The sequence below is a fragment of the Lepidochelys kempii genome, chromosome 11 (assembly GCF_965140285.1).
Source record: "Lepidochelys kempii isolate rLepKem1 chromosome 11, rLepKem1.hap1, whole genome shotgun sequence".
Lineage (NCBI taxonomy): Eukaryota > Metazoa > Chordata > Testudines > Cheloniidae > Lepidochelys > Lepidochelys kempii.
In genome coordinates, this window is record NC_136390.1 from 12603274 (window position 1) to 12629741 (window position 26468).

Consider the following 26468-nt stretch of genomic DNA (forward strand, 5'->3'; position numbering starts at 1 on the left):
GCTCCCCAACCTGGGAATATGCTTCGCCTCGGGGACGAGGCAGTGTCTTGTGTGACCCTCTAGGGACCTCCTTCAGCTGTTCCAAGAACAGCGTGGATTGTCTCTAGGGGAAGTCATAGCTGACTGTGCTTGGACAGAAAGACGGATCATCAGAATGCTGGATGCCCTAAAAGCCCCATGTGGGGAGGGAAAATAGATTTTTCCAGAGAGCTTTGCAGTCAGCTTTGGGCAAACCTTGCCAGCTCTGGAGTTTGAGTAGTTCAGATAAGCAGCCTGAGTTCAGATGCTCATCTACAGCTTATCTAAACCACTTGGGAGGACAAAATTAAAGTGGAAATCTCAGGGGAACGAGCTTTCTCGAAAGATTTTTTTTTTCAGTGCTTCTGGTTCTGGCACAGGTGTACCCTGGGAATGCAGAGTCGGGTGAAAATGAGAAATCAAAAAAGTTACTGTGCTCATTCATCAAAACGCACTGCCAGGTCAAGAGATCCCCTGGAGACCATCAGTTTTCACAGCTGCCCTTACTCTAACTTGCCCTGCTTGTACTTACTCAGCAGACCGACTCCTTGTGGTATTTAGAGGGGTGATAGTCCCATACAGGTGATGTGTTTACATCAGTGGTTCCCTTTTTTCTTCAGAACTGGGGATCAATCTAGTCTTGTTGCCTTGAGTCTTTTTTTCCAACATCCCTTTCTCCACCGCAATGCTGCCAAACGCATGACTGCACGTAAATTGTCTGTCAATGGGCCAAATTCAGGCCTAGTGCAACCTTGTGCAAATCCACTGGACTCAATGGAGCAATGTCACAGGTCTGAATTTGGCCCAGGAGAACTAAAATACCCTTAGTATGTATTTCTCCTTAGTGCTTTGCGTTGACATCCTTTATCTGTGCCCACTGTACCCTCTAAGACATCTTCATCGTTCCAATACGCTACAAGAGATGCCAGTGTAAGTAGTCACTAGTAAAACAGCATTTTCAAATGTGATGTTTCTGACACCTGTAGTGATTCTGGGGAAATCACCCTGAAGATTTGTAACCTGATGCCTCAGGACAGTGGTATTTACACCTGTGTGGCAACAAATGAACATGGAACAGCCTCGACCTCCGCTACAGTCAAAGTGCAAGGTATTGGATTTTACCTTATCTTTTTGTGCTTCTGAAACATAATGCAGCAACCGCTTTGCTGAGCCCCTTTGTGGAGGCTGGGAGCGCTTACAAATAGCCACTGTCCAAACAAGTAGGTAAGGAGCTGTTGCAAGTGGATGACAAACAAGGGGGCCAAACCATGCAGACTTTACTCAACCCCAATTCCCACTCGTGTCAGAGGGAGCAGCTGATGCTTAGCTCTAGATTTAGGTGCCTTAACTTTAAGGGCCACGTTTTAAAATCTTGGCCTAACATGCATCATAACCTTTACCCATCCTAGCTGAGAATGCAGCTTCCTGTAACCACAGCACCCTGCGGGCCCAGACTGGGCCCCAATGCAAAGACCAAGTGTGATTTGCATAAACACTTTCAGTGAGCGTAAGAAGGAAATTGAGTCCTTTCCAAGTTACAAATCATTAGCATAGATGATGATGTTGCCCCTGCTCTTCCCTCTTTGCAGAATGCTTTGGCCGGGGGAGCCTACACCTAAGCAAGGGGGCAAGAAGTTTACTGGTGGTGAGTTTAGGGCTTTCCACCTCCTTTGAAGGGAGGGGGCAAGGATTTGGCCCTTAGAAAACACTTTGAGGGAACTCACCTTTGAAGAATGATGAAGGATCCGTGGAATTATAATGAGTCCCAATGGTGAGCTGATTGTTGGTGACCTCCACTCCAACAAAGCATATTTTAGAAATTCAAATGAGAGATGCCTGAGGCATTAGAGGCAATGCAGCCGTAAAGAATGTATAACTGATGGCTTGTGGAGGTGCGAGTCCTGAACATTTAGGAAGTCAATTTGTTTGTTCTCACAATGGGCCCCATTGGTTTGATTTGTCAGATTTACCGGAAAAGTAAGTGGGTAAATGAGCTGCCACCGTATTCCAGACAGTGCTTCGCTACATGCGTAGCAATTGCTGATTGACTCCTAAGTGCTACAGTAATTCAAATAAGTATTATTATTATTAATTCCACCCCATGTGCCTTGTCTGTCACCTTTTGCAATGTCAGCCATTCAAAAGTCATTACTCTGAGCTCAACACACCAACGGGCCATTCAGTTCAGTGAACTCATCGGAAATTTTTTAACTTCAGTGGGTTTGGATCAGGCACTGAGATTGCAGCAGAAACCAGTAGCAATGGGCTAAGGATACCAATGCACCTGCATTTACCATAGTTAGAATAAACTAATACAAATCGCCATGTGTCTGAGTGAAAATTCCCGCCCCCCCTTGCTGTTCTCCAAGGTCAAAGGTGATGATATTGCCATGCCATCCTCAGTGATGCTGAAATATACCGTGGCTGCACTTGTCTTCCTTTGTTCCTCAAATATCACTAGAGAGAGGGGGTGCTCAGGCTTCAGAGCAAAGCTGAGCACCAGCTGAGAGCAAGAAGAAACTCCCACCCATGCTATAGTGTTGCACAACTGAGTAAGCACATTATGGTCTAGAGGACATTGGCCTTCCTCTCAAACCTTTTAGTATAGACCCGTGTTGGAAACAGGATACCTGACTGGATGGACCAGTTCTGATATAACAATTCCTGTGATTGCTCCAGTCGCTGTCCAGACAACTCTCATGTCTACAGTGGGCAGTGGTAGGGCTTTCTTTTATATGCTCTAAGCAGTAAAGTACAAACAATAGGTGATGGGGTACTGATTTTTCTTTTCAAGGTGTTCCAGCAGCCCCAAACCGTCCCATCGCTCAGGAAAGAAGCTGCACTTCAGTGATCCTTCGCTGGCTGCCCCCATCCAGTACAGGCAATTGCCCCATTTCAGGCTACACTGTAGAGTACAGAGAAGAAGGTAGGAAAACGTTAGCCTTTACAGCCGGGGTGCCATTAAGGGGGTACAAGGGAGCCTGGCACCCCTCCTCCCCTCCCCCGGGTTTCATACAGAAGGTGTGCTCCCAGACAGAGCTCTTAGGGTATGTCTACATGGGCAGAGTTACAGCGCCACTCAGAGAGCCCTGCTGGGAAACCGCTGTTGTGTGTTGACACGGTCAGCTGCCTGCACAACAGCGTGTTCACACTTGCGGCACTTGCAGCGGTATTCGGAGCGGTGCACTCTGGGCAGCTATCCCCCAGAGCATCTCTTCCTCTTCTGCCGCTAAGAGTTGTGGGAAGGCAGAGGGGGTTGTGGGGCATCCTGGGTCCTGTCCCAATGCCCCGTGATGCATTGCTTCGCACCCCAGCAATCCCTGTGCTTCCGTTTGCATTTGGCACCATCTTTCAACGGTTTGTGTACTGCACGCCCTGCCCTGCTTCTTCGGACTGCAGGAATGAATTCCGAACTGTTGACCAATATGCTGCTTGCTCTGACTAACCCATCACGAGTGGCAGTGGAGTTGTTCCTTAAACTACAAAGGCAAGAGGAATGCGACATTGATCTCGCCAAGTATAGTAGCTACGTCATGAGATTGCTTGTGGCCTTCACAGAGGTACTGACCAGGGTGGAACACTGCTTTCAGGCTCAGGAAACAAGCAGTGGGTGGTGGGATCACATCGTCATGCACGTCTGGGATGGCGAGCAGTGGCTGCAGAACTTTTGGATGAGGAAAGCCACATTCGTGGGACTGTGTGATGAGCTCGTCCCAGTCCTGCAGCGCAGGAACACGAGAATGAGAGCTGCCCTGCCCTTGGAGAAGCGCATGGTGATTGCACTGTGGAAACGGGCTACTCCAGACTGCTACCGATCAGTCGCTAACCAGTTTGGAGTGGCAAAGTCGACCATTGGACTCATGCTGACGGAAGTGTGCAGGGCCATTATTCGCATCCTGTTCTGAAACACCGTGACCCTGGGCAACGTGCGTGACCTTGTGGATGGCTTTGCACAAATGGTCTTTCCTAACTGCAGAGGGGCGATAGATGGCATGCATATTCCAATTCTGGCACCAGACCACCTAGCTACCAAGTACATTAATCGCAATGAATATTTCTCAATGGTTCTCCAGGCGCTTGTGGATCATCGTGGGCATTTCACAGACATTAACGCAGGCTGGTCCGGAAAGGTGCATAACACACACATCTTTCGGAACACTGGCCTGTTCAGGAAGCTGCAAGCAGGGACTTTCTTCCCGGACCAGAAGATCACCGTAGGGGAAGTTGAAATGCCCATTGTGATCCTGGGAGACCCCGCCTACCCCTTAATGCCGTGGCTTATGAAGCCATACACAGGGCAACTTGACAGCAGCAAGGAGCAGTTCAACAACAGCGTGAGCAAGTGCAGAATGACTTGTGTGCTTTTTGACATTTAAAGGCCCACTGGCGCTGCATATATGGGAAGCTGGACCTGGCCGATGACAATATTCCTGTGCTTATAGCTGTGTGCTGTACATTCCGTAATATTTTTGAAGGGAAGAGTGAAAGCTTCACTTTGAACTGTCTGAGTCTTCTCATTTGAGTGGATGAAATTTGTCAATTTCCAGGACTGTTTTTCATAACATTTTCATACTTGAAGTATCTGCCTGTGGGATGTTCGTGATGGATGATGCAATGAACAGGGAGAAACTCCAGAAACTTGGTCGCTTTTGAAAAGTCTGATAAGACTTACTTTTTTTCCCACCATTGCAGGTGCTCCATCCGTTGCAACACTGACAAGTTCATCCAGCAGTGCATTGCCATTTGTCAATGCTTTGTCAAGTGCATTTTTTGTCAACACTGCGGTCTGTTTCTTTCAGCGCCACTAAGTCCAACATTTCTTCTTTCACAATTAAATCCGTGGAAACATAGTGAACAAATATTGCTAGTTGTGGTTTATCTTGAATATCTGTGGATTTGTCGACAGCTAGGCTGAATGCTAGAGCATTCTTTAGATCATTTTGCATCTTGCTTGCAACATCAGCACCGATCTGGGAGATCCGCCTCACCATAGTGTGGCACAAAATTGGAATTTGGCGTATTAGTTGTTTAAGTTTTGTGTTACTTAAATTTAAATTGCAACAATGTCTGCTATATTCTTCTTAACAAATTCTCTATCACAATACGGACGTTTCGTACAAGCGATGCTCCATGCCATAACAAAATTAGTTTCAGTTGTTGTTAGCTACCTTACTGAATGCCAAAAGTAGTGTCTGCTGACTGTTGCAGTGTTTAATGCGGTTATCTTGTTTTTCCTTAATTCTGATCCAGGAGTGTATTTAGAGGAAACGTTATTGTGAGTTGTTTCATAGTGACGTTTGTAGTGAGAGAGCATACATTGCAGATAAGGCACAGGGGTTTGTCACCTTTCCTAGTGAATGCAAAATCTTCCCCCCATTCTGGCTGAAAACTTTGGTTTTCTTCTTCATACTTGGTTTCTTACAGTTTGAAGATGTCACTGTCATCCATGAAATTAACGTAGGGTTAATGCTTTTATCTAAAACTGTTCAGCTACAACTTATGAATAGTAAACATGGCCTGTAGTGTGCAGCATGCAAGGAGATCACAGCACATGAGGTCTACATGGTTCCACAGTGATGCAATTTCCTGTTATAATGAGCATGTGCTGCTGAAGCCAGAGCCTAGGCACTACCTGCAGGGCTGAAGCCCCCAGCAGCGGTGCCCCTCCCATGGGACTGAAACCTAGCCTTGCCACCCTCTTGCAGGCTTGAAGCCAAAAGCACCAGCTCACCCCCAGGGGGCTGAAGCCCCGAGCTTCAACTCATCCCCCAGCCGGGCTGAAGTCCTGAGCCATGGTGCCCTGCTACAGGGCTGAAGCTGCGAGTGCCAGCTCGTCCCACTGTGGGGTGAAGACCCGGGCACTGGGTCTTCCCCATCCCCCTGCGGGATAAAGCCCTGAGCTCCACAAGCCACAGTTGACCCTTTAAAGAGCCACATTTGGCTCGTGAGCCCCAGTTTGGCCACACCTGTCATAGGCCATTAAATTTCTCCCAGCTACTCCTGCATTGAGCCCAGTAACTTGGGTTTGGCTAATGCAAAGATGTCCAGTCTTGATTCAAAGTCTTATCATACTGTCACTGTATCAGACAGGCTTTTCTGATGGGCTCTTACTGTGGGTACGTTAAGCTGCCTGTGTTTTTGAGCCAAATAATTTTATTTCCTGCATTCCAGTAACGTCCCACTTCCTGTATTTCTTCCATCCAGCACTGCATTCTACCACCTTTCTCCATTCCAACACTCCTTTCCCCCTGAAAAAATAAATGCACTGCCATCCCTATGGGCCTAGCAACACATTATGCCAAGGTAATATGAAATGATTCACATTCCTGTTCGCCTTCTGCCCACAAAGGCGCAATGTTCACTGGGTGGAACGCCTTGCCTTAGGCATATGGCCTCTTTTTTTGTTTTTTGTTGTTGTTTTTTTTCCCTTCATCATTCTACAACAAAAACGTAAGAAGCAATTTTGAATTTAATCGTCTAAATCCCGTCACTTAGTGAATGATCTACCTTAACCCTCATCGCATCGATTTGACTGGCACATCTGACAAAGAACAATAGCCTTTGCATTAACAGTAATCCAAAACATTTTAAAAAGCAGTAGTTTTGAGTATTTTGATTATTTGGATCAAAAACACAGGCAGCTTAACATATCCACAGTAAGGATCACAAGGATCACTGACTTTTCCTTGTCTGTGTCTGCCTTGTAAGCGAACCTCCCAGATAGTCACATTCATGTACTTTATGCAAAGCATATACTTTATGGTAAGAACTTAAGGTTAAATAGTAAGTATTATACACACAAATTCCGCCTCCTGACTCTAATTTATATAAAAATACTCCATGCTTGTGCATCTTGCTCTTCTCTTGCCACGTGAATGCCCAATACTACTGTGACTTACATGGATGTTAATGGATGTCATGCAGCTCACGTGCCCCAGATCAAAACATACCCCAGGTTGTTTTTCAGGCCCAGAGGTTGAAGATTTGTGATATGGAGTCATGCCATCTTCAGTGAATCTGGACTGTAACGTGGCTGCCTGTGCCTCCTTCCCAGATGTGATTACTACCACTGGTCCAGTTGTCTTCTTTCTTTTTTCCCACATTTGGTACATTACATCTGAAAATCCTCCAGTGTATCCCAAAATCCTTTGTGCTGGTTTCCATTGTTTTTCAAACAAGACACCAAGGTCCATGAACCATTCCTGTAGCCCTTCCTGTGAAGGGTCCCCTGGGTTTCCGGGCATTCACAGAAGACCCAGTTGCAAATGACTGAACCAATCTGCATCTGCACAGGTGAGGAGAGACTGAATGGGACTCAGTTATTTGTGGTAACGAGAGGCCCCTCTTTTAAATAAATCTCCAGTACAGAATCTCCTTTTCTGCTGATTCCTTTGGTATTTCACCCAGTTATTCCACTGTCATTTCCAGATCTGTCTGGATATTTTTTCGTGGGATGTATTTTGGTCTCGTCCATGAATTTTATTCCTGGAAGGCTCCATATTTAGCAGATCTCATTATGTATGCCACAGACATGTTTTGAGAATCCTGACAACTTGTTCTTCATCTAGGTCCTTCAAAGAATCCTATCTAAGGCCTAGTCCCCTCTTGCCATTGTAAATAATGCATCATAGAATTTCTCCCACTGTATTTCACTGTAATCAAAGAGAGAAAATCATCAAGTCAATGTCCCATTTCTTTACCTGATTTCACACTCACTGAAACATTGTACACAGGCACATCAACATAAGCCTGTGAGAGAGAACTTCAAATGCTGTGCCCAGAAAGATGTTAACAAACTGAAGGGAGTTCAGAGAACAATAGAAATGACGGGTTTCAGGGATTGACTTAAAGGAAAGAGTAAAAGTATTACATAGCGGTAGCTTGGTTAAACAATAACTAGAGAGAAGATGTGTTTGGAGGGAGAAAAATTATCTCAGGGTAGTCTGAGGAGATATTAGCAAAGAATAATTGGATGACATTGTGAGAAGAAAAGTTTAGGATGCACTATTGTTTACTAAACCATGTACTAAACTGTCATGTACTAAACAATGGAATAGTCTCCTGGGGGATGTGGTGGAAGCCCTATCACAAGGGAGGCCTGATTCTCCTTGACACCAGTATAACTCCAAAGGGAGGCTACATGCCTAATGCAAGTTAGAACCTCTTGGATCACTCTACACAATGAAATGAAAGGTTTCAGAGTAGCAGCCGTGTTAGTCTGTATTCGCAAAAAGAAAAGGAGTACTAGTGGAATCTTACAGACTAACCAATTTATTTGAGCATAAGCTTTTGTGAGCTACAGCTCACTTCATCAGATGCATTCAGTGGAAAATACAGTGAGGATATTTATATACACACAGAACATGAAAAAATAGGTGTTATCATACACACTGCAAGGAGAGTGATCACTTAAGATGAGCTATTACCAGCAGGAGAGTTGGGGTGGGGAGAGAACCTTTTGTAGTGATAATCAAGGTGGGCCATTTCCAGCAGTTAACAGGAATATTCGAAGAGCAGTGTGGGGGGCGGAATAGTTTTACTTTGTGTAATGACACATCCATTCCCAGTCTCTCTATTCAAGCTTAAGTTAATTGTATCCAGTTTGCAAATTAACCACCTTGATTATCACTACAAAAGGTTTTCTCCCCCCCCCCCCCACTCTCCTGCTGGTAATAACTCATCTTAAGTGATCACTCTCCTTAGCCCTGGTCTACACTAGGACTTTAGGTCGAATTTAGCAGCATTAAATCGATGTAAACGTGCACCTGTCCACATGATGAAGCCCTTTTTTTCGACTTAAAGGGCTCTTAAAATCGATTTCCTTACTCCACCCCTGACAAATGGATTAGTGCTTAAATCGGCCTTGCCGGGTCGAATTTGGGGTACTGTGGACAAAATTCGATGGTATTGGCCTCCGGGAGCTATCCCAGAGTGCTCCATTGTGACCGCTCTGGACAGCACTCTCAACTCAGATGCACTGGCCAGGTAGACAGGAAAAGAACCGCGAACTTTTGAATCTCATTTCCGGAGACTGCGGGAACTGTGGGATAGCTACCCATAGTGCAACACTCCGGAAGTCGACGCTTGCCTCGGTACTGTGGAAGCACTCCGCCGAGTTAATGCACTTAGAGCATTTTCTGTGGGGACACACACACTCGAATGTATAAAAACGATTTCTAAAAAACAGACTTCTATAAATTCAACCTAATTTCGTAGTGTAGACATACCCTTATAGTGTGTATGATAACACCCATTTTTTCATGTTCTGTGTGTATATAAATCTCCTCACTGTATTTTCCACTGGATGCATCTGATGAAGTGAGCTGTAGCTCACAAAAGCTTATGCTCAAATTGGTTAGTCTCCAAGGTGCCACAAGTACTCCTTTTCTTTTTAATGAAATTAAAGCAGCTCAAAATCAGCGTATTGTAGTAGAGCATTAGGCCCATCAAAACTAATCTTGAGCAAATCACTCAAGAATGTATCATTGCAAACAATTCTGTGTGTTTTCAGGTCAGTGGTCAAAATTAACTACATAATAATAGAGGCTTTTTTATTTCTACCTTTTAAAAAAGCCCATGGATTTTAGCTGCTACAATATACGCAGCCTCATGTGACATATATATGGGTGTGGGAGAGAGAATTCTTACTGAGTATGCTTCATTCACACACTGATTTCTTTATGAATTGGCCTTGTCATTCTGTTATATAACCTGTAAACGGTGGTGGCTAATTGTGCTAGGTAGCTTTAAGAACTGGCATTCTACTTCTAAGCTAAATCAAACTGTATTTTCTTCAGCTAGCTCTTTCTCTCCATAAAATTCAGGATCCCAGGTCTGGCAGCAGTCAGTAGCCTCCACTTTGGATACCTATCTCGTCATTGAAGATCTCACTCCAGGCTGTCGATATCAGTTCAGAGTCAGCGCCAGCAATCCCTGGGGAATTAGTTTACCTAGTGAGCCGTCGGAGTTTGTGAGTCTCCCTGAGTATGGTGAGTACTTTGTGAAAAGGAAAAGGCCAGCTGATGGATGAGAAGGAGAATGTAGTGCTTGAAAGGAGAATTGTTCTTTGATTGGTCAACATTAAATTTCCCTTGCAGAGCTGAGATTCAGGTGATGAATAAGGTGATGAATATCAGAGAAAGCTAGATACTTCCTCAGAGTAGTCCTAAATGTTACTAGCTTCACCAAGTCCTAGCATCAACACAACTCCTTTCTCTCTAAAAAGAAAAGGCATTTGAATAACTGAGTATCTGATGGATCCCAGAAATCTCGCCATTCCTCCACCCCACCATAACAGGATTCCTCCATATCCCCCAATGCCAGGGAATGTATGCCCAATTCCTCTCTTGCCCTCCCCACTCCCACATGCCACCGGCTTTGTCTGGAAAGTAGGCCATTTTGAGAAATATAATCAAGTTAAATGAAGACCCAGCCAATAATCCTCTTCACTCCTGTAAGGCATTTCATCTGAGGCTTTCAAATCCATTTACAAATATTAATCCTCCTCACACCCTTGAGATGGGAATAAGGCAGGATTACTAACCTCATTTTACAGATAAGGAAACTGAGGTTCTCTTGGTTTAAAACCTATGAATGTATTTTATCAAGTCATAAATGGAGAGGGAGGATGGACTTGCGGTCAAGGTCCTGTGTGACCTTGGACAAGTCACTTGATCCACAGTGCCTCAGTTCCCATCTGTAAAATAGGGATAATACTTTCCATCTCCCCGACTCTGCCTTGCCTATCTAGACCATAAACTCTTTGGAGCAAGGTCTGACTCTTACTACGTGCAATGCCTAGCATCATGGAGCTCTGGTCTTGGTTGGTGGGTCTAGGCACTAACTGTAATATAAATAATTTTGTTTTATATTGTAAGAAATAATAGAATACTGAATACTATGTGCAAATGCAGTCACTCCATCTCAAAAAGATGTATTGGGATTGGAGAAGGTACAGAAAAGGGCAACAAAAATTATTAGGTTATGGAACGGCTGCCATATGAGGAGAGATTAATAAGACTTGGACTTTTCAGCTTGGAAAAGAGAAGACTAAGCAGGGATATTGGGGGGAGGGATAGCTCAGTGGTTTGAGCATTGGCCTGCTAAACCCAGGGTTGTGAGTTCAATCCTTGAGGGGGCCATTTAGGGATCTGGGGCAAAAATTGGGGATTGGTCCTGCTTTGAGCAGGGGGTTGGACTAGATGACCTCCTGAGGTCCCTTCCAACCCTGATATTCTATGATTCTATGATATGATAGTAGTCCATAAAATCATGACTGGTGTGGGGAAAGTAAATAAGGGGGAAAAGTGCTATTTACTCCTTCTCATAACACAAGAACTAGGGGTCACCAAATGAAATGAATAGGCAGCAGGTTTAAACCAAACAAAAATAAGTATTTCTTTGCACAACCTGTGGAACTCCTTGCCAGAGGATGTTGTGAAGGCCAAGACTATAACAGGTTCAAAAAGAACTAGAGAAGTTCATGAAGGATAGGTCCACGCATAGCTATTAGCCAGGATGGACAAGGATGGTGTCCATAGCCCGTTTGCCAGAAGCTGGGAATGGGCGATGAGATGGATCACTTGATGATTACCTGTTCTGTTCATTCCCTCTGGGCACCTGGCATTGGCTACGGTTGGAAGACAAGATACTGGGCTAGATGGACCATTGGTCTGACCTAGTATGGCCATTCTTATGTTCTCCACGCCGTGATAGCCTGCACTCCAGCCCAACCTGCAACATCTGCACTGCTATTTTTAGTGCACTAGTTCAAACCCCATTAGTGTGAATCTGTCTACAGGGGCTGGGTGGCTCACTCCCAGCTGCAGTGTAGTTGTGCCCAGAGGGGCAACTATAACTTCGGCCCCGCAGGTTGTCTTTGTTATAGTGAAGACTCCTGCAGCCACTGGAGCAGCCCAGCACAAAGGTAACTTCAAGTCACCGTAACTTCCTCTTCTCCTGGGATGCACCTTTTAGAGGCACAGTGCAGAATCTCCCCATGGCAGTTTTGCCTAGGGAAGAGATATGGAAACGGACTTTTAATTGTTAGTTTTTCTTTTAAGACACTTAAAATTTTTCATGCTATATGATCAATCAAACATGTTTTATGTTACCTAGGAAACTTTTCTTAACCTGGATCTTTCTTGAATGTTTTTCCCCAAAGATGCTGCCGCTGATGGTGCCACTGTTTCATGGAAAGAAAACTTTGACTTTGCTTATATGGAATTGCATGAGATTGGGAGGTAATATTAGCATTGTAATAAAACACAAAAACAACCAGGTGAAGCTTTCCCATCAGGAGAATGTTTAGGGTTCTTTTTATAGCTACCAAGTAAATGCAGCATCTCCTTCTTGCCTTTTCAAAAATGCCATTTTTTTTCATGGTGTTGTGCAATAAAATCAGTACAAAATATGTCACTTTCAAGACAGAGTTTAGAATGTAGTCTGAGGACTGTAATTCAGAAATGAATGGCTGAATGTGAACTCCTAACCTATTAGTTGTGGAAATCTGTATCTGTCATTGGAAGTTTTTGCTAGCATCTGCTCTCATTTCTCTAGTTTGACCTGGGCTTTTGATATCCTGATAATCCAGCCAATCTTGATATACTTATTTCTCAGCGCCCTAGTTCAGCAAAGTGCTTAAGCGTGTGCTTAAGTCCATCACTATCCAACAAAGTATTTAAGTGCATGATTAAAGTTAATCATGCATGCAAGTGCTTTGCTGAATAGAGATGATCTGTTGAACTGGAGCCCAAATGGGTAATGTAGAATACTTTGTGTGAGGTCACCCTCTAGGGGTTGGCCAATATATAAAGATAAGGGATCTACTACTAGGGCAGTCTAAGAGAGCTGCTTTAGGTCAAGAGGTGGAAGCCAGTGTTTCTGGGGCTAATGGGTTATGGTTCTATTGTGGCTCTGTAGGGCGATGTACAATTCATCTAGTATCTGTCTGTTCAGTATATGGATTCTTTAACTACTTTACTAGTTACAAGACAGGAGTATTTCACTTTGTTCCTCCACTGCGGAATGATTGTGGACAGCTTTGGACAAGTCTCACCTACCCTGTATAAGTGATTTACTGCTGCTTGTCCCTCATAATCACTTTATCTTATCTGAAATGACTAGGTGAAATGATTAAATATTGTTAATTTAATGGGGAGGGGGCTCTTTTGGCTTCCTGAGAATTGTAGTTTTTATTAAGAAAATATTTTTGTGCTTATTTAAAAGAAAAAGTAGCAGCTGCAAATTGAACCTGCGGGAGATTATTAGACAACAGCACAATGACTGTACAAAGAGAAATGATACCTTTTGCTCATCCCAAAAAATCTCAACTCCCAGGATAGGGAACATAGGTTCTTTGTAGGGAAATATTATGAATAACTAGACCTATCTGATTCCTTGTAAAATATTAATGCGCTGAATCCAATAACTCTTTGAAAATCACTGTTATTGCACTGAAAAAACAGACATGATTTATTCATGGATCGTCTTCATTGTCATGTCTTCCAGGGGTCGATTCTCCATAGTAAAGAAATGTATTCACAAAGCCACCAGGAAGGATGTCGCCGTGAAATTCATTAGTAAAAAAATGAAAAAGAAAGAGCAGGCAGCACACGAAGCAGCTTTGTTACAGCATTTGCAGCATCCTCAGTACATAACGATCCACGATACCTATGAGTCGCCCACGTCCTATATCTTAGTTTTAGAGCTGTAAGTACCTGGCAGGATCAGGATTTAAGTGAGGCTGTCCCATTGACTTCAGTGAGCCTAGGATTTCACCCGCTGCCCCTTTTTTTAGATTATAGTTCCAAGTACAGCACCCGTTACACACTGGTCTTCTACTGTCTCATCTATGGATTAAAGGAAACTAAGAATCATTGGGACAAGTTCATGTTTGATGTTACTCCACTGAAGGCAGTGGGAATACATCAGAGATTAATTTGGCCCACTCTGTCCATTTTTTAATAATTGTGTTCAAATATATATCAGTCAAATCTCACCCAAATGCTGCACTGCATTTGTCACTATAAAACATAGGCAAGTGCCCTTGCTCTGTAAAGAAAAGGTTTTTGGAGACAAGGTGGCTTAGTGGACAGAGCAATGGTTTAAGACTCCTGAGTTCTAGTCCTGGCTCTGCCACTAACCTGCAGGATTACCTTGGGGAAGTCACTGTCCTCCCTGTGCCTCAGTTTCCGCAGCTGTCAAATGGGGATAATAATAGTGGCCTGCTTTGAAATCTAATGATTAAAAGAGCTTGATGTTATTATTGTAAAATGCTACTGAGATAGACTGTCCCATGAAATACATGTGGGCTATGTGTATATATATTTACACAGTTAAATAGACCTGGGTGGACATCTTTCAGTGTGTGCATTTTCAAAAGGAAAATATTTTCATTTGAAAATTTCGGGTTTTTTTTACAGCTTTATCCATCAGCTCTACAGATAAATAGACCAATCCCAGTAAATACATGTATTTGCTTTCAGAGAAATTGCCACCATATGTTGAATCAGTTTTTGAGCAAATTACGATATCTTGAGGCTGCTTTAGATTTTTCAAAGACCGTTGATAAATTAATGGTTGAGAAATAATCATGCTACCGCTTTCATGGCCTGCCAGTGTCTTTAGCGATCATTAGCTACATGCTGAGCCTTACATTTTAGTTTCCTCCATTTTTAGGTCATTTGCAGTTATATTTTCTAATATTAGCCGTTCCTGGAGGTTTCATGTGATTTTTTTTTTTTCAAGCTGGGTTTTTTATTTGTTTTTAGTATGGATGATGGCCGTCTCTTGGATTATCTGATGAATCATGATGAACTGATGGAGGAAAAAGTAGCTTTCTACATAAGAGACACAATGGAAGCCTTACAATATCTTCACAATTGCAGAGTGGCTCATTTAGATATAAAGGTAGGAAGAAAAGAGGATGAAGCTGTTCATTGGTCAAGCACCGCCCCAGAATGCTTAGGAGACACAGTGTGTGACCTAATGAGTTTACAGTCTAAATAGACAGCTCAGATCAAAAAAGCGCCAGGCGGCCAGCAGACAGGCTGATCACACGGGTGGTGCAGGATTTCTTTCTTCCTTTTAATATGTAAGACATCCCTTCCCTGTTTCATGGGTTTATACTGCTGGGCTTTGTGGAAGAGCCATGTTTTAAGGAGGGATTTGGTTAGGAGAGTGGATGCCTGGCACATGAGAAAAGTTGCTCTTGCGAAAAAGAGAAGAGTAGGAGAAGGATGCAAAGGGAGAAGTTGGGCAGGAGGAGCAAAGTAGGGACTATGAAAAGAAAAGAGCAGAGAGGCAGACAAGAGTATAGTAGTGCAAAGCCTTGAAGGTGAGGGCAAGGAGCTTAAACTTGAATGGGATGGGACAGGAGCCCCGCGGAGAGATTCAAGGAGGGGAGTGACTTCATCAGAGGGGAAAAAGGATTTTCCCAACTGCATTTTGGAGAATTAGGGAGGCTCGAAAGTCCATAGTGTCATTAACATGAATCAAACCTTGTTTTGCTAACACACCTGGCAGGAGGCAGCTCTGCTGTCAGAGTCTGACAGATAATGTCCTGAATTCATTATTGTAATGTTTTACTTATTGGCATTCCAATTCTTTTGACTGATTGTAACTAGCACAGAATACAGTCACTAGAATTTCATTGGGGATTGACACAAACCTTGGCTCAAGCTGCCCTGGGTAGCAGTTAAGGTTGTATTGGTTGTTTTGGGATTGATTTATTTTTATACAAAGTGCAGGTGCAGACTTAAATGGCAATCAAAAATAGACACTAAGGCACCAACCTGCCCTCTTATATGAATTCCCTTTCCACTTAGTGACTCAATCCCTAGTAATAGACTCAGCTCAGTGGAGGAGTCTCCTGGAATCATCAGACCAGAAATGTGTCCTTGCAGGTGGTGCTTTGGTTCTTCCATTGCCCATGACCAAATCTTTTTTCCAAAATAACATATAAAAAGGTTAAGTCCCAATTGGCTAAGCTACTCAAAATGCTTTTCAATATGTATTTTTATGTTCTTTGCTGGACCCATAGGAGCTTTCAGGAAGTCTATTGATGTTCCTGCAAATTACTTAGAAATTACACTGAATCCTAAATTAGCAACTTTGTTAGACCATAGGGTAGCTTCCCAAAGCAAGTGGTGGGAGTCCCCATCACTTGAGTCATTCAGAGATGCATTGATGGGAACAAAACTGTGCTGGTAAGTGAGAAGCAAGAGGGGCAGAAGTCACAGTAGTCCATAGACTGAGTCATGCACTTATAAAACTGGGTGAAGGAAGGGATGCTGGTGTTGCCAACAATGATTTGAGAACGGGGAGAGAGGAGAGTGTTTGGAAAGCTCTATGATTTGTTTAATTTTAAGACATGTTGAGCTTGAGGTAGCAGTAAGAACTGCATGAGGATGAGGAGACAGAGACCAGCAGAGAGGTATGAGTAGATGATGGTGAAGAAATAAATTTGAAAGTTATCACAAGCTAGATGAGAGCTGAATCCACGGTTCAAATGAAAACTCCTGGGGAAAGTGCAAAAGGAGGGAGACAGCCAGAGGGAGAGAGCCATAAGAAATGATGAAATAGCTGTGAGTAGGAGGAAACCACAAAAAACTCCTATACTCTTGTTTGGAAGACAAATAATTATATCCATATATAATTGCTCTAGGAAGATTAATTTGGGAAAAATAAACGTATCTCCTAGAAACCAAGAGTCAAGTCCTGCTCCATTACACTGGTGTAAAACCCGAATAACTCTATTGATACTAAAGGTGTTGTTCTGCCTTAACAGCTGTTTAAATGGGAGCTGAATTTGTTCCCAGGCATTCAGTGTCCTGGTTGGTATTTCACATCTCTGATTCAGTATAAGTCTTGATGAGCTACTACACATGAAAAGCAAAGCTCAATATTGGTGTAGACCAGGAGTTCTCAACCTTTTTCTTTCTGAGGCCCCCCACCTCCCCCAAACATGCTATAAAAACTCCACGGCCCACCTGTGCCACAATAACTAGTTTTCTGCATATAAAAGCCACGGCCGGTGTTATGGGTTAGCAAGCTGGGCAGTTGCCCAGGGCTCCATGCCACGGGGCACCGTGAAGCTAAGTTGCTCAGAATTCTACTTCAGCCCCAGGTGGAGGGTCTCAGGACCCCAAGCTTCAGCTCCATGCAGGGGCCTATGCAGCTTTCTGCTCTGGGCCCCAGCAAGTCTAACACTGGCCCTGCTTAGTGGACCCCCTGAAACCTGCTCACAGCCCCCCAGGGGACCCTGGGCCTCTGGTTGAGAACCACTGATATTGACTTCTCTTAAAGTGAAAGCCACAAATTTAATTTACAAAACAATCCTACAATTTAGTCTGTTTTAAAATTTCAACAGCCAGAAAATCTGCTCATTGACTTAAGGATCCCAGTGCCTCGTGTCAAGCTTATAGACTTGGAAGATGCAGTTCAGATCACAGGTCATTACCATGTTCATCAGCTGCTTGGAAACCCTGAATTTGCAGCTCCTGAAGTTATCCAAGGTGCCCCTGTCTCACTGGGCACGGACATCTGGAGCATTGGGGTCCTCACCTACGTCATGTTAAGTGGTGTCTCTCCATTCCTGGATGAAAGCAAAGAGGAGACATGTATAAATGTGTGCAGAGTGGATTTCAGCTTCCCTCATGAGTATTTCTGTGATGTGAGTCATGCAGCCAGAGACTTCATCAATGTTATCCTCCAGGAAGACTTCAGGAGGAGGCCAACAGCAGCCACTTGTTTACAGCATCCTTGGCTGCAGCCTCACAATGGCAGCTATTCCAAAATCCCACTGGATACCTCCCGTCTGGCTTGCTTCATTGAGCGCCGCAGACACCAGTATGATGTGCATCCAGTTCCCAATGTTAAGAGCTTCATAATGAGCAGGATGAACCCGGGAACGTGATGCTGTGTGGTCCTGTGATACTACACAGCTGGGCCTGAGGCAAGGCATACAGTATAAACAGACACAAGGCAGAATCTGTCTGTATATAATTCTGTATTAAGTATTACATACATTTCATGTGGTTTCCCAAACTGAGGGATGTAACTCATGCTAGTGGTTGCAGTATCTGTCCAGTTACTCAGAACCAAAGTTACTGTAGGTGCTGTTAAGTCTGCATGCACACCCTCTTGACAAGGCTGTTCTTGGAAAGCAAGCAATCTTCTGGTTATAATGTCCATAATATAAACAGGGTGTTTAAAATGGGAGCCAAAATACTGTTGCCTTGTTTTTCTGAAAGGCAGCCTTATAAGACAGCCTCACGATCTTGCCAGACTGATTTGGAAGAGAGTAGTGATTGGTGGAGTAAAACTAGGTTGACCCTAGGCAGTCGGCATTTACTGCAAAACTGTGTTGGATTCAGATTTTGCTGAAATCATTGCTAGCCAAGTGCCAGTTACAGGCTGGACTTTGCAAGCCCTTAATACACATGACTCCCATTGACATCAATGGGGACTCAGTCTGCAGAGGGCATGCAGGATCAGGCCCTATTCATTGTAATATAAGCTTTTGTGGTTAACTGATTTAAATACAATGTGATTTCAGACATGCTGTCATTACATGTTATTGCTCACGCATACCTCTCCAGATGAGAATACTAGTGGGATTCCAGAGCTTTCTGCTATATCAAACCACCATGCAGTAACTTTTAGAGCTTCGGTTAAGGCAGTGAATTCACTGCGCCAGAAAGCTGTTTTGACTAAGCACAATGAGACGCTGATGGTTTTTTAAAACATTTTATAAACATTGTACAGAAATCTTTTCCAAAACCTGTGCACTGAGAAAAGGCTATGTCTGATTTTTGCCGTATCTGTAAATTAGATGATTTTTTTTCTATCAGGTTGTTCAATTTACATATGGGGGGTGGGTGTGGGAGTGTGTGTGTGGGTATAATATATATATAAAAGGATCCTGTTCCATTTCTAGCTCTGAAATTGCTTGGCCCAAAGTTCATCCAAAGCTGGTCAAAGTGCAGAAAGAATAGTGGGTTCATCTTTGTGTTTACAGCTTCAAAATGGTTTTCAGTGTTTAAAATTGGTTGCTTATTACACTTCCAGATTCATAAATCTCGCTCCAGGCACTTCAAGGCCTCCACTACCAAAGCATCCATGAGGTTATTTTTATGTCCTAGGCAATTCATTGGCTGGCCAAATCTTCTTCCGGTCCTGCGGCTAAAAAGGGGAAGAGGCAACTCACTGCCTAGTGTTTTTCCTCCTCCTGCTCCAATAGCTTGGGGACCCTACAAATTGTAAGGCCAGCCCTGTGGGGGGGTGGATCTGATAATCAGCAATGCAGTATATTCTGTCCAGGTTCGTGGGTAAGTTCTGTCAGTGCTGAGAACTATCTGCATGCCTGGAGCAGGCAATACCACTGATGTTACCAAGCCAGATAATAGTAAACCCTTCATTCATGGCGTTGGGATTTCTCGAGGCAAAGGGCTTGGTCCAATAACCTGTGCTATCTAGTCTATCTAGAGAAATCACTTAGGGGCAGTAGCAAAATCCAGCACACAGTCCAAGTGACTAGGCTGTGCCCCGGGAATATCCCCAGGAGTTGGTTGGTGGGCAGAGAGGAATTCTCTCCACCGCCAAGTGATGTAGTCACTCCACAAGAACTACGATAGCCTCAGGGCTTCTGTCTTTCACCCCCTTCAAAGCCCAAATTCATAGCATGCAGGAGCCCTCTACCTTTCTGTGGGATCCCAGCAATATGCTTGCCCTACACAATGAAATCACATTGACTGAAGTGAAGGTAGGGCCTCCTCTGCCCTTCGGGTGGGGCAGTATATTTTGCTAGTGGACACAGAAGCCAGCAAGAGCACATTCAGAGATGCTCAGCCCTGTGTAACTTAGATAAAAGAATGGGTTCTGGGGATCTGGGACCTGCAGTCAGAGAAGAGAGACACTGTAACGGGGAGGGTCAGAGGCAGCATAACAGGCACTATCAATGAGGAGGGAGAGCCAAGCACTCCGAAGTGGAGGGGAGGCAGGAGTCCATCTGGAGGACTTGGAAGGGAAAGGCTTGTCAAGGGCTGGATATTATGGATCATCTGGAACCCATTCCACTTTTCTAAGCAAATCACCGGCACCTCCCACAAATCAGAGAATAGAATCACCTCCTCAGCAAGACTGCAACATGGCGTTAGCATTGGCAGCAGAAGCTCCTCCAGACTACAGCCACCGATGGGTTTCCTACATGAGTTGCGGCACTCAGGTATTTTCTCACTGCAGGACTATTCATACTTCCCTTCTCCCTACTTGTAAAAGTTGGCTCTTGAGGACATTTCACTTATCTGCTTTGATTGTGCTGCCCTTAAGTATCATATCATATTGCCTCTATATAAATCCATGGTACACCCACATCTTGAATATTAGTTGCAGATGTGGCTGTCCCATCTCAAAGATATATTGGAAAAGGTTTAGAAAAGGGCAACAAAAATGATTAGGAGTATGGAACAGCTTCCGTAGGAGGAGAGATTAATAAGACTGGGACTTTTCATCTTGCAAAAGAGACTACTAAGGGGACATATAGAGGGCTATAAAATCATGACTGGTGTGGAGAAAGTAAATAAGGAAGTGCTAGTTACTCCTTCTCATAACACATGAACTAGGGGCCACCAAATGAAATTAATAGGCAGCAAGTTTAAAACAAAAAAAAATTTTTCACACAATGCACAGCCAACCTGTGGAACTCCTTGCCAGAGGATGTTGTGAAGGCCAAGACTATAACAGGGTTCAAAAAAGAACTAGATAAATTAATACAGGATAGGTCTATCAATGGCTATTAGCCAGGATGGGCAGGGATGGTGTCCCTAGCCTCTGTTTGTCAAAAGTTGGGAATGGGCAACAGGGGATAGATCACTTGATGATTCCCTGTTCTGTTCATTCCCTCTGGGGCACCTGGCATTGGCCACTGTCGGAAGACGGGACCTGGGCTAGATGGACCTTTAGTCTGAATCAGTATGGCTGTTCTTATGTTTATGGGAGTTCAGTTAAAAATCCCAACAACTTTTCTAAAATCTGTGTACTTTGTAAGCCACAAACTTTCTCCTGGTCATTAGTACAAAAAAAGTCACATGGATCTTTCTCAATATGGAGTCAGTTCTTGTTTTATTTTCTTGCAATCTGCATTCAAGTCTCAAATTGCCACACAGAGTAAATGCACTTGCAGCTTTGAGGCTTGTGGGAAAAGAGATTGGATTGACAGCCAGAATGTTTAGGGCCTCTTGCTGCCATAAAATGATAGAAAAAGGAAGGATGAAAGGCTGGGAGATAGGTTAGGCCCTGTAGCTCAAAAAACATCTTTAAAAAGTGAGGTGCCTTTTAGACGAGAGATTGGAAAATGCTGAACTTGAAACCTTTAGATTTTTATGCAGGGGGTTTCCTTTTTGCTTTTGCCTCTTTCTCATTAGACAATTCCATTTCCCATGCACTGCTCTTTTTCAGTTAGCTCAAAAATCCTTGAACCTTTTAATCACAAGGTTATCTACAAATGTTATGAGCCTGATCTTGCATTCCTCACACAAATAAAACTACCACTGATTTTAATAGGTGTTTTCCCTAAATAAGAAATGCCGAATTGCACTGTAAGTGCTAGTTTACATTAAACACTAAGGAATTATGTCTGATCTTGCTCCCACTGAAACAATTTATGGCCAAATCTTGACCTCTCCACTGCAGATGCAGAAGGACCTGAAAAGTGTAACTCTGCCCAAATGAGTCCTTGAACTTCAGCAAATAGGAAAAGTGGATCCTCAAAGTGGACTAGTGGTTCCAGAACCGCAACAGCATGGTGGCTGTTGGAGAGCTTGCATATTAAGTATTGCCTATAACAAACAGTGAAGAGCTCATTGTTTTTCATGAGGTACAGATAGGCTGTTAAGAGGTTTGAAACCAGAAGACGAAATTTGTACTGTGAAATCTGTACTGTGAAATTTTAACCATCAGTGTGGCATAATGAAAGGTAGCAGCAATGAAGTTAATGAAACACCAACATATATGATACCATCCTGTATGTATTTACTGAATTCTGACAATAGAATTGTAAACGGCCACATGGCAAATGGATATTAAGTGGAGAAAGTTGAATTTCTAGTTGCACAGAGGTCTGGAGGCTCTGCTTGAAGTGGTCAGGTCACGTGTACTTTGTAATACCTTACTAATTCTTTGTGTCTACGCAATATTGAAAATCCTAAAGAAAGGGCTGCTGCTTAGATAGTGACCCACCAAGAGCAAACCTAAGATGCTGCATTAACCGAAAAATCACAGTGCAGCAGCATGTGTGTGTGTGTATCCATCTAGCTTTGTCTCTGTTCTTGTGAGCAGGCATGTTTTTGACACTGAAACACTCTGGCCGCTTACAAGAAGGGAGCGAATAGGCAAAGAAGACGACTGGCACCCAGTCAAGGTTTTTCAATACCGGTAACTTAAACAGTAACTCGTGGCCCTCAGGGACAGAGTACAAATTCTTTAGACCCGGGTGGCTGATCTGGAGGAGCTAACGGAGAAAGAGAGGTACACAGACCAAGACTGACTAAAGCGGTCCCACCCCCTATCTGACAGATTCTGTGGTGTTGATGAGAAAACAATCCCATAGTTGGGACCCTCTTCCAGATGATGTCATGGTATCCTCTTGCACTGAGGACACATGGACAGATGGGTGCAGTGTGGGGGAGAAACTGGTTGATGTGGTACATGAAGGTACTAATGATGTAGGGAAACATAGGAGAGATGTCCTAGAGACCAAATTAGGCTGCTAGAAAAGAGATTACTGTCCAGGACCTCCATGGTGGCAGTCTCTGAAATGCTTCTAATTCCATGCACAGGGCCAGTTAACTAGTTAAGATAGGAAACAAAAGGTAGGGGAAAATGGTCAGTTTCACAGTGGAGAGAGGTAAGTTTCTGGGTCACCCAAAGATCTGTACTAGGACCAGTGCTGTTCAACATATTCATAAGTGATCTGGAAATGGGGTAAACAGTGAGATGGCAAAGTTTGTAGAAGATACAAAATTACTCAAGATAGTTAAGTCCAAAGCAGATTGTGAAGAATTACAAAGGGATCTCACAAAAGTGCATGACACTGCAACAAAATGGTAGATGAAATTCAATATTGCTAAGTGCAAAGTAAAGCATATTGGAAAACATAAGACCCACCTATATTTACCAAATGACGGCATCTAAATTAGCTGTTACCTCTCAAGAAAGAGAACTTGGAATCATGCTGGATAGTTCTCCAAAAACATCTGGTCAATGTGCAGTGGCAGTCAAAAAAAAGCTAACCATGTTAGGAACCATTAGGAAAGGGATAGACAATAAGACAGAAAATACCATGTTGCCTCTCTATAAATCCATGGTATGCCCACACCTTGAATACTGTGTACAGTTCTGGTTGTCCCATCTCAAAGATATATTAGGACTGGGAAAAGTACAGAGAAGCGCAACAAAATCTGAGGGGTATGGAACAGCTTCAGCTGAGGAGAGATTAAAGACTGAGACTGTTCAGCATGGAAAAGAGACGACTAAGGGGAGATATGATAGAGGTCTATACAATCATGACTGGTGAGGAGAAAGTAAATAAGGAAGTGCTATTTACCACTTCACATGACACATGAACCAGGGGTCATCCAATGTAATTAATAGGTAGCAGGTTTAAAATGAACAAAAGGAAGAACTTCTTCACACAGTGCAGTCAACCTGGGGATGTTGTGAAGCTCAAAAGTATAATTGGTTTCAAAAAAGAATTAGATAAATTCATAGAGGTTAGGCCCCTCAATGGCTATTTGCGAAGATAGTCAGGGACACAACACCATGCTCTGGGTGTCTCCAAACCTCTTGACTGTTAGAAGCTGGGAGTGGATGACAGGGGATGGATCACTTGATAAATATCCCTGTTCTTTTCACTGCTGCTGAAGCATCCAACACTGCCACTGTCGGAAGACAGGATACTGGGCCAGATAGACCATTGGTCTGATCCAGTATGGCTGTTCTTATGTAAAATAATCAAAGCTTTCCACATCCCACCCCCCACTCTGTCACCTCCGTGTCTTGTTCCTTCTCTTCTTTTTCTCGAATAACTGATCCTTTTGGCAGGAATGCTATTTTGAAGTGCTAAGAGACAAGGTGTGTAAGAGCTTTTATTGGACCAACTTCTGTTGGTGAAAGAGTCAGGCTTAGGCAGAGGTCTTCTTTAGGTCTGGGAAAGGTCTATTTTGAAGTGCTGGCAGTTGAAACAAGCATCATTTTTCAAGTAAGTAAATTTGGGGCCAAATTCTGCTTAGTTTCCTGTGGTGTCAGAGGGTTTCACAGGTGTAACTGAGGGCATAATTTGGCCTTTGATATGCTAACCATCAAAAGAGGCTAAATATGGAACCCCAGAATGCTATTTGTATGGATGCTTTGGGACTATAACCATACTTTAATGCCTTTCAAATTAGAAGATAAAAAGCAAATTATCTAAAATACAATACAATCTTCAGAGACGAGTTTAGCGACGAGTGCATACACAGAGGTCTGACTGACAATCACACAGTTGGTTCTGTTTCCAGTCATTCACTATGAGGCAGATTCTTCTCTCCCACAGGACTCAGATTTATTATTCAGTTCATTCTTTTGTGTTCCAGCAGAAGATGGGGCTTTTCGGAGGGGAACAAAATATAATCCTATTTTACAAGGCTGATTGCACACTGCCATCAAGTGATGAATTCCTATTCTGGAATCTGTATATTGATGAATGTTACCATACTGTCAGGATTCTGAATATTTGCTGTAATTGTGGTCTTTTAATATGAAGCTACTCAAACAAACATCTTCTCTAGTCACTTAAGCCATATTTCACCTCCCATGTCTAACTTTCGATGCTGGTGCTTTTACTTCTCTTTCTACCAAACTGTTCAAAATTACTCTGCCAGTGAGGTCAATAAAACCAGATATGCCTTCCACTGATACCATAAGGAAGGCAAAGGCACAGACTGTTTTGTTGTTTTTTAAAAGAAGGAAATTTCACAGTGAGAGTTAGAATATACTGATGCTTTCCAATCTTTGCAACAATCAACTGAAAGAGGAGCAAAAAAAACAAAACAAAAAAAACTGCTAGGAGCACAGCATTTTCAAGGTGCAAACTAATTCCACAGCCTTAATTTCAGTGTCCCGCTGGTCTGCCTTAAGTGTATGTTCTATTACAAATTTCATTTTGTATACACACAATGTGGTTTTGTAAAGGTAAGTTTGTAAATAGTTTATTTGAAAGTCCAATCACTCGTGTAACATTGTAAAGTGATTAGCTGCTGTCACGTGTTAATATTACTATGCTACAGTACGTTATCTACAGAAGCTTCAAAATGTACATCTTCTTTCATTGTGTTCCTATAAATACAGTATATTAAAGATGCAGTTTCTGGGTTTTTTGAGTAAAGACAATTGTTCAGAGAAAATGAGTCAGTTTTATTTCACAAACTCTGGATTCTGTAGAGCCTTAAGACACTAAACCACATCAGCTACTTTACTTAATACACCCTTTCTGACTGGATGTCCAAAGGGAACTCAAACATTGAAGGTATCACCTAATAATGTGCTAGGTCTTACATACAGCTGAGCAAACAATAATTGCTTTTGTAGTTCAGTAGTCAAATTGGAAAATCCCCCAAAAAGTTCATTTTGGATCAACCTAACAAAGAACTAGGAGCGGTGGTTCTTGCGGAAATGAAAAAACAAAAACTGAAAATCAAGTTGGGTCAAACATGTTTTGATGCAAAATAATTTGGTGGCGTTGGGGTGATTTTACTTTTTTAAAATAAATCTAGCCATGTTTCATGAAGGAAACATTTAAAAATCAAAAGTTTTTTTTTTAATATGTTGAAATGACATGTTTTGACCTTTTTTTTTCAGCTGAAACTATTTGCAAATTATACCCCTATAGTTTTATTCGATCCAAAACTGCATTTTTCAGCAAGTAAATGGTTCGTCCTAACGTTTCACCCAGCTCTTGCCTAGTGTATGTAAAATACAGGATGGAACTGCTTTTTCTTTATTCACTATAAGGTTCAGCAGGGGGCGCGGATCTCTGGACGTGACTGTTTGAAGCTGCGCTGCTCTTCAAGCATGCTCTCCCCATCCAGTCAAAGACTAAGCACCACTTGGTAACATCCCATCGCTCTCCCTGCAGATACCAAGAGGAGGCTCTCTGCCAAGGCAACAAGAGGCTATCACACCCACAGGCTAGCCCCCTTGCCAGCCCCAAGAAAGGCTCCTGTCAGCCACGGTGTTGTCAACACTTTAGATTTTATCATGTCTCGAGGCATTTGGGGTGTTTCTTAAAGCCCCTGCTCCTGGAGTCAGGTGATTGTGGGGAACCTCTGCTTTTAGTCAAAGAAACAACATGCCCTTCTAGGGGCAGAGAAAAGCTGGAGGGGGTGACCCCTGCCCCAAACGCCTGGAGAGAG

General features: G+C 43.1%; 1 protein-coding gene across 6 annotated transcripts in view; it reads left to right on the forward strand.

Annotated features, from left to right (window-relative positions):
- The window catches only part of LOC144929079 (kalirin-like), a 130726-nt gene extending 105275 nt beyond the window's left edge, over nt 1–25451 (forward strand). For 5 of the 6 annotated variants that reach the window (XM_073305149.2, XM_078854783.1, XM_078854784.1 and 2 more), the window contains 7 exons: nt 1005–1126; nt 2813–2944; nt 9843–10007; nt 12182–12260; nt 13528–13728; nt 14790–14928; nt 17390–25451. In XM_073305149.2, coding sequence (XP_073161250.1) covers nt 1005–1126; nt 2813–2944; nt 9843–10007; nt 12182–12260; nt 13528–13728; nt 14790–14928; nt 17390–17935 — 1384 coding nt within the window. In that variant the 3' untranslated portion in view covers nt 17936–25451. The remainder of the gene's footprint in view (nt 1–1004; nt 1127–2812; nt 2945–9842; nt 10008–12181; nt 12261–13527; nt 13729–14789; nt 14929–17389) is intronic. The other variant, XM_078854786.1, reaches the window with a different exon arrangement.
- Nucleotides 25452–26468: the final 1017 nt, after the last annotated feature.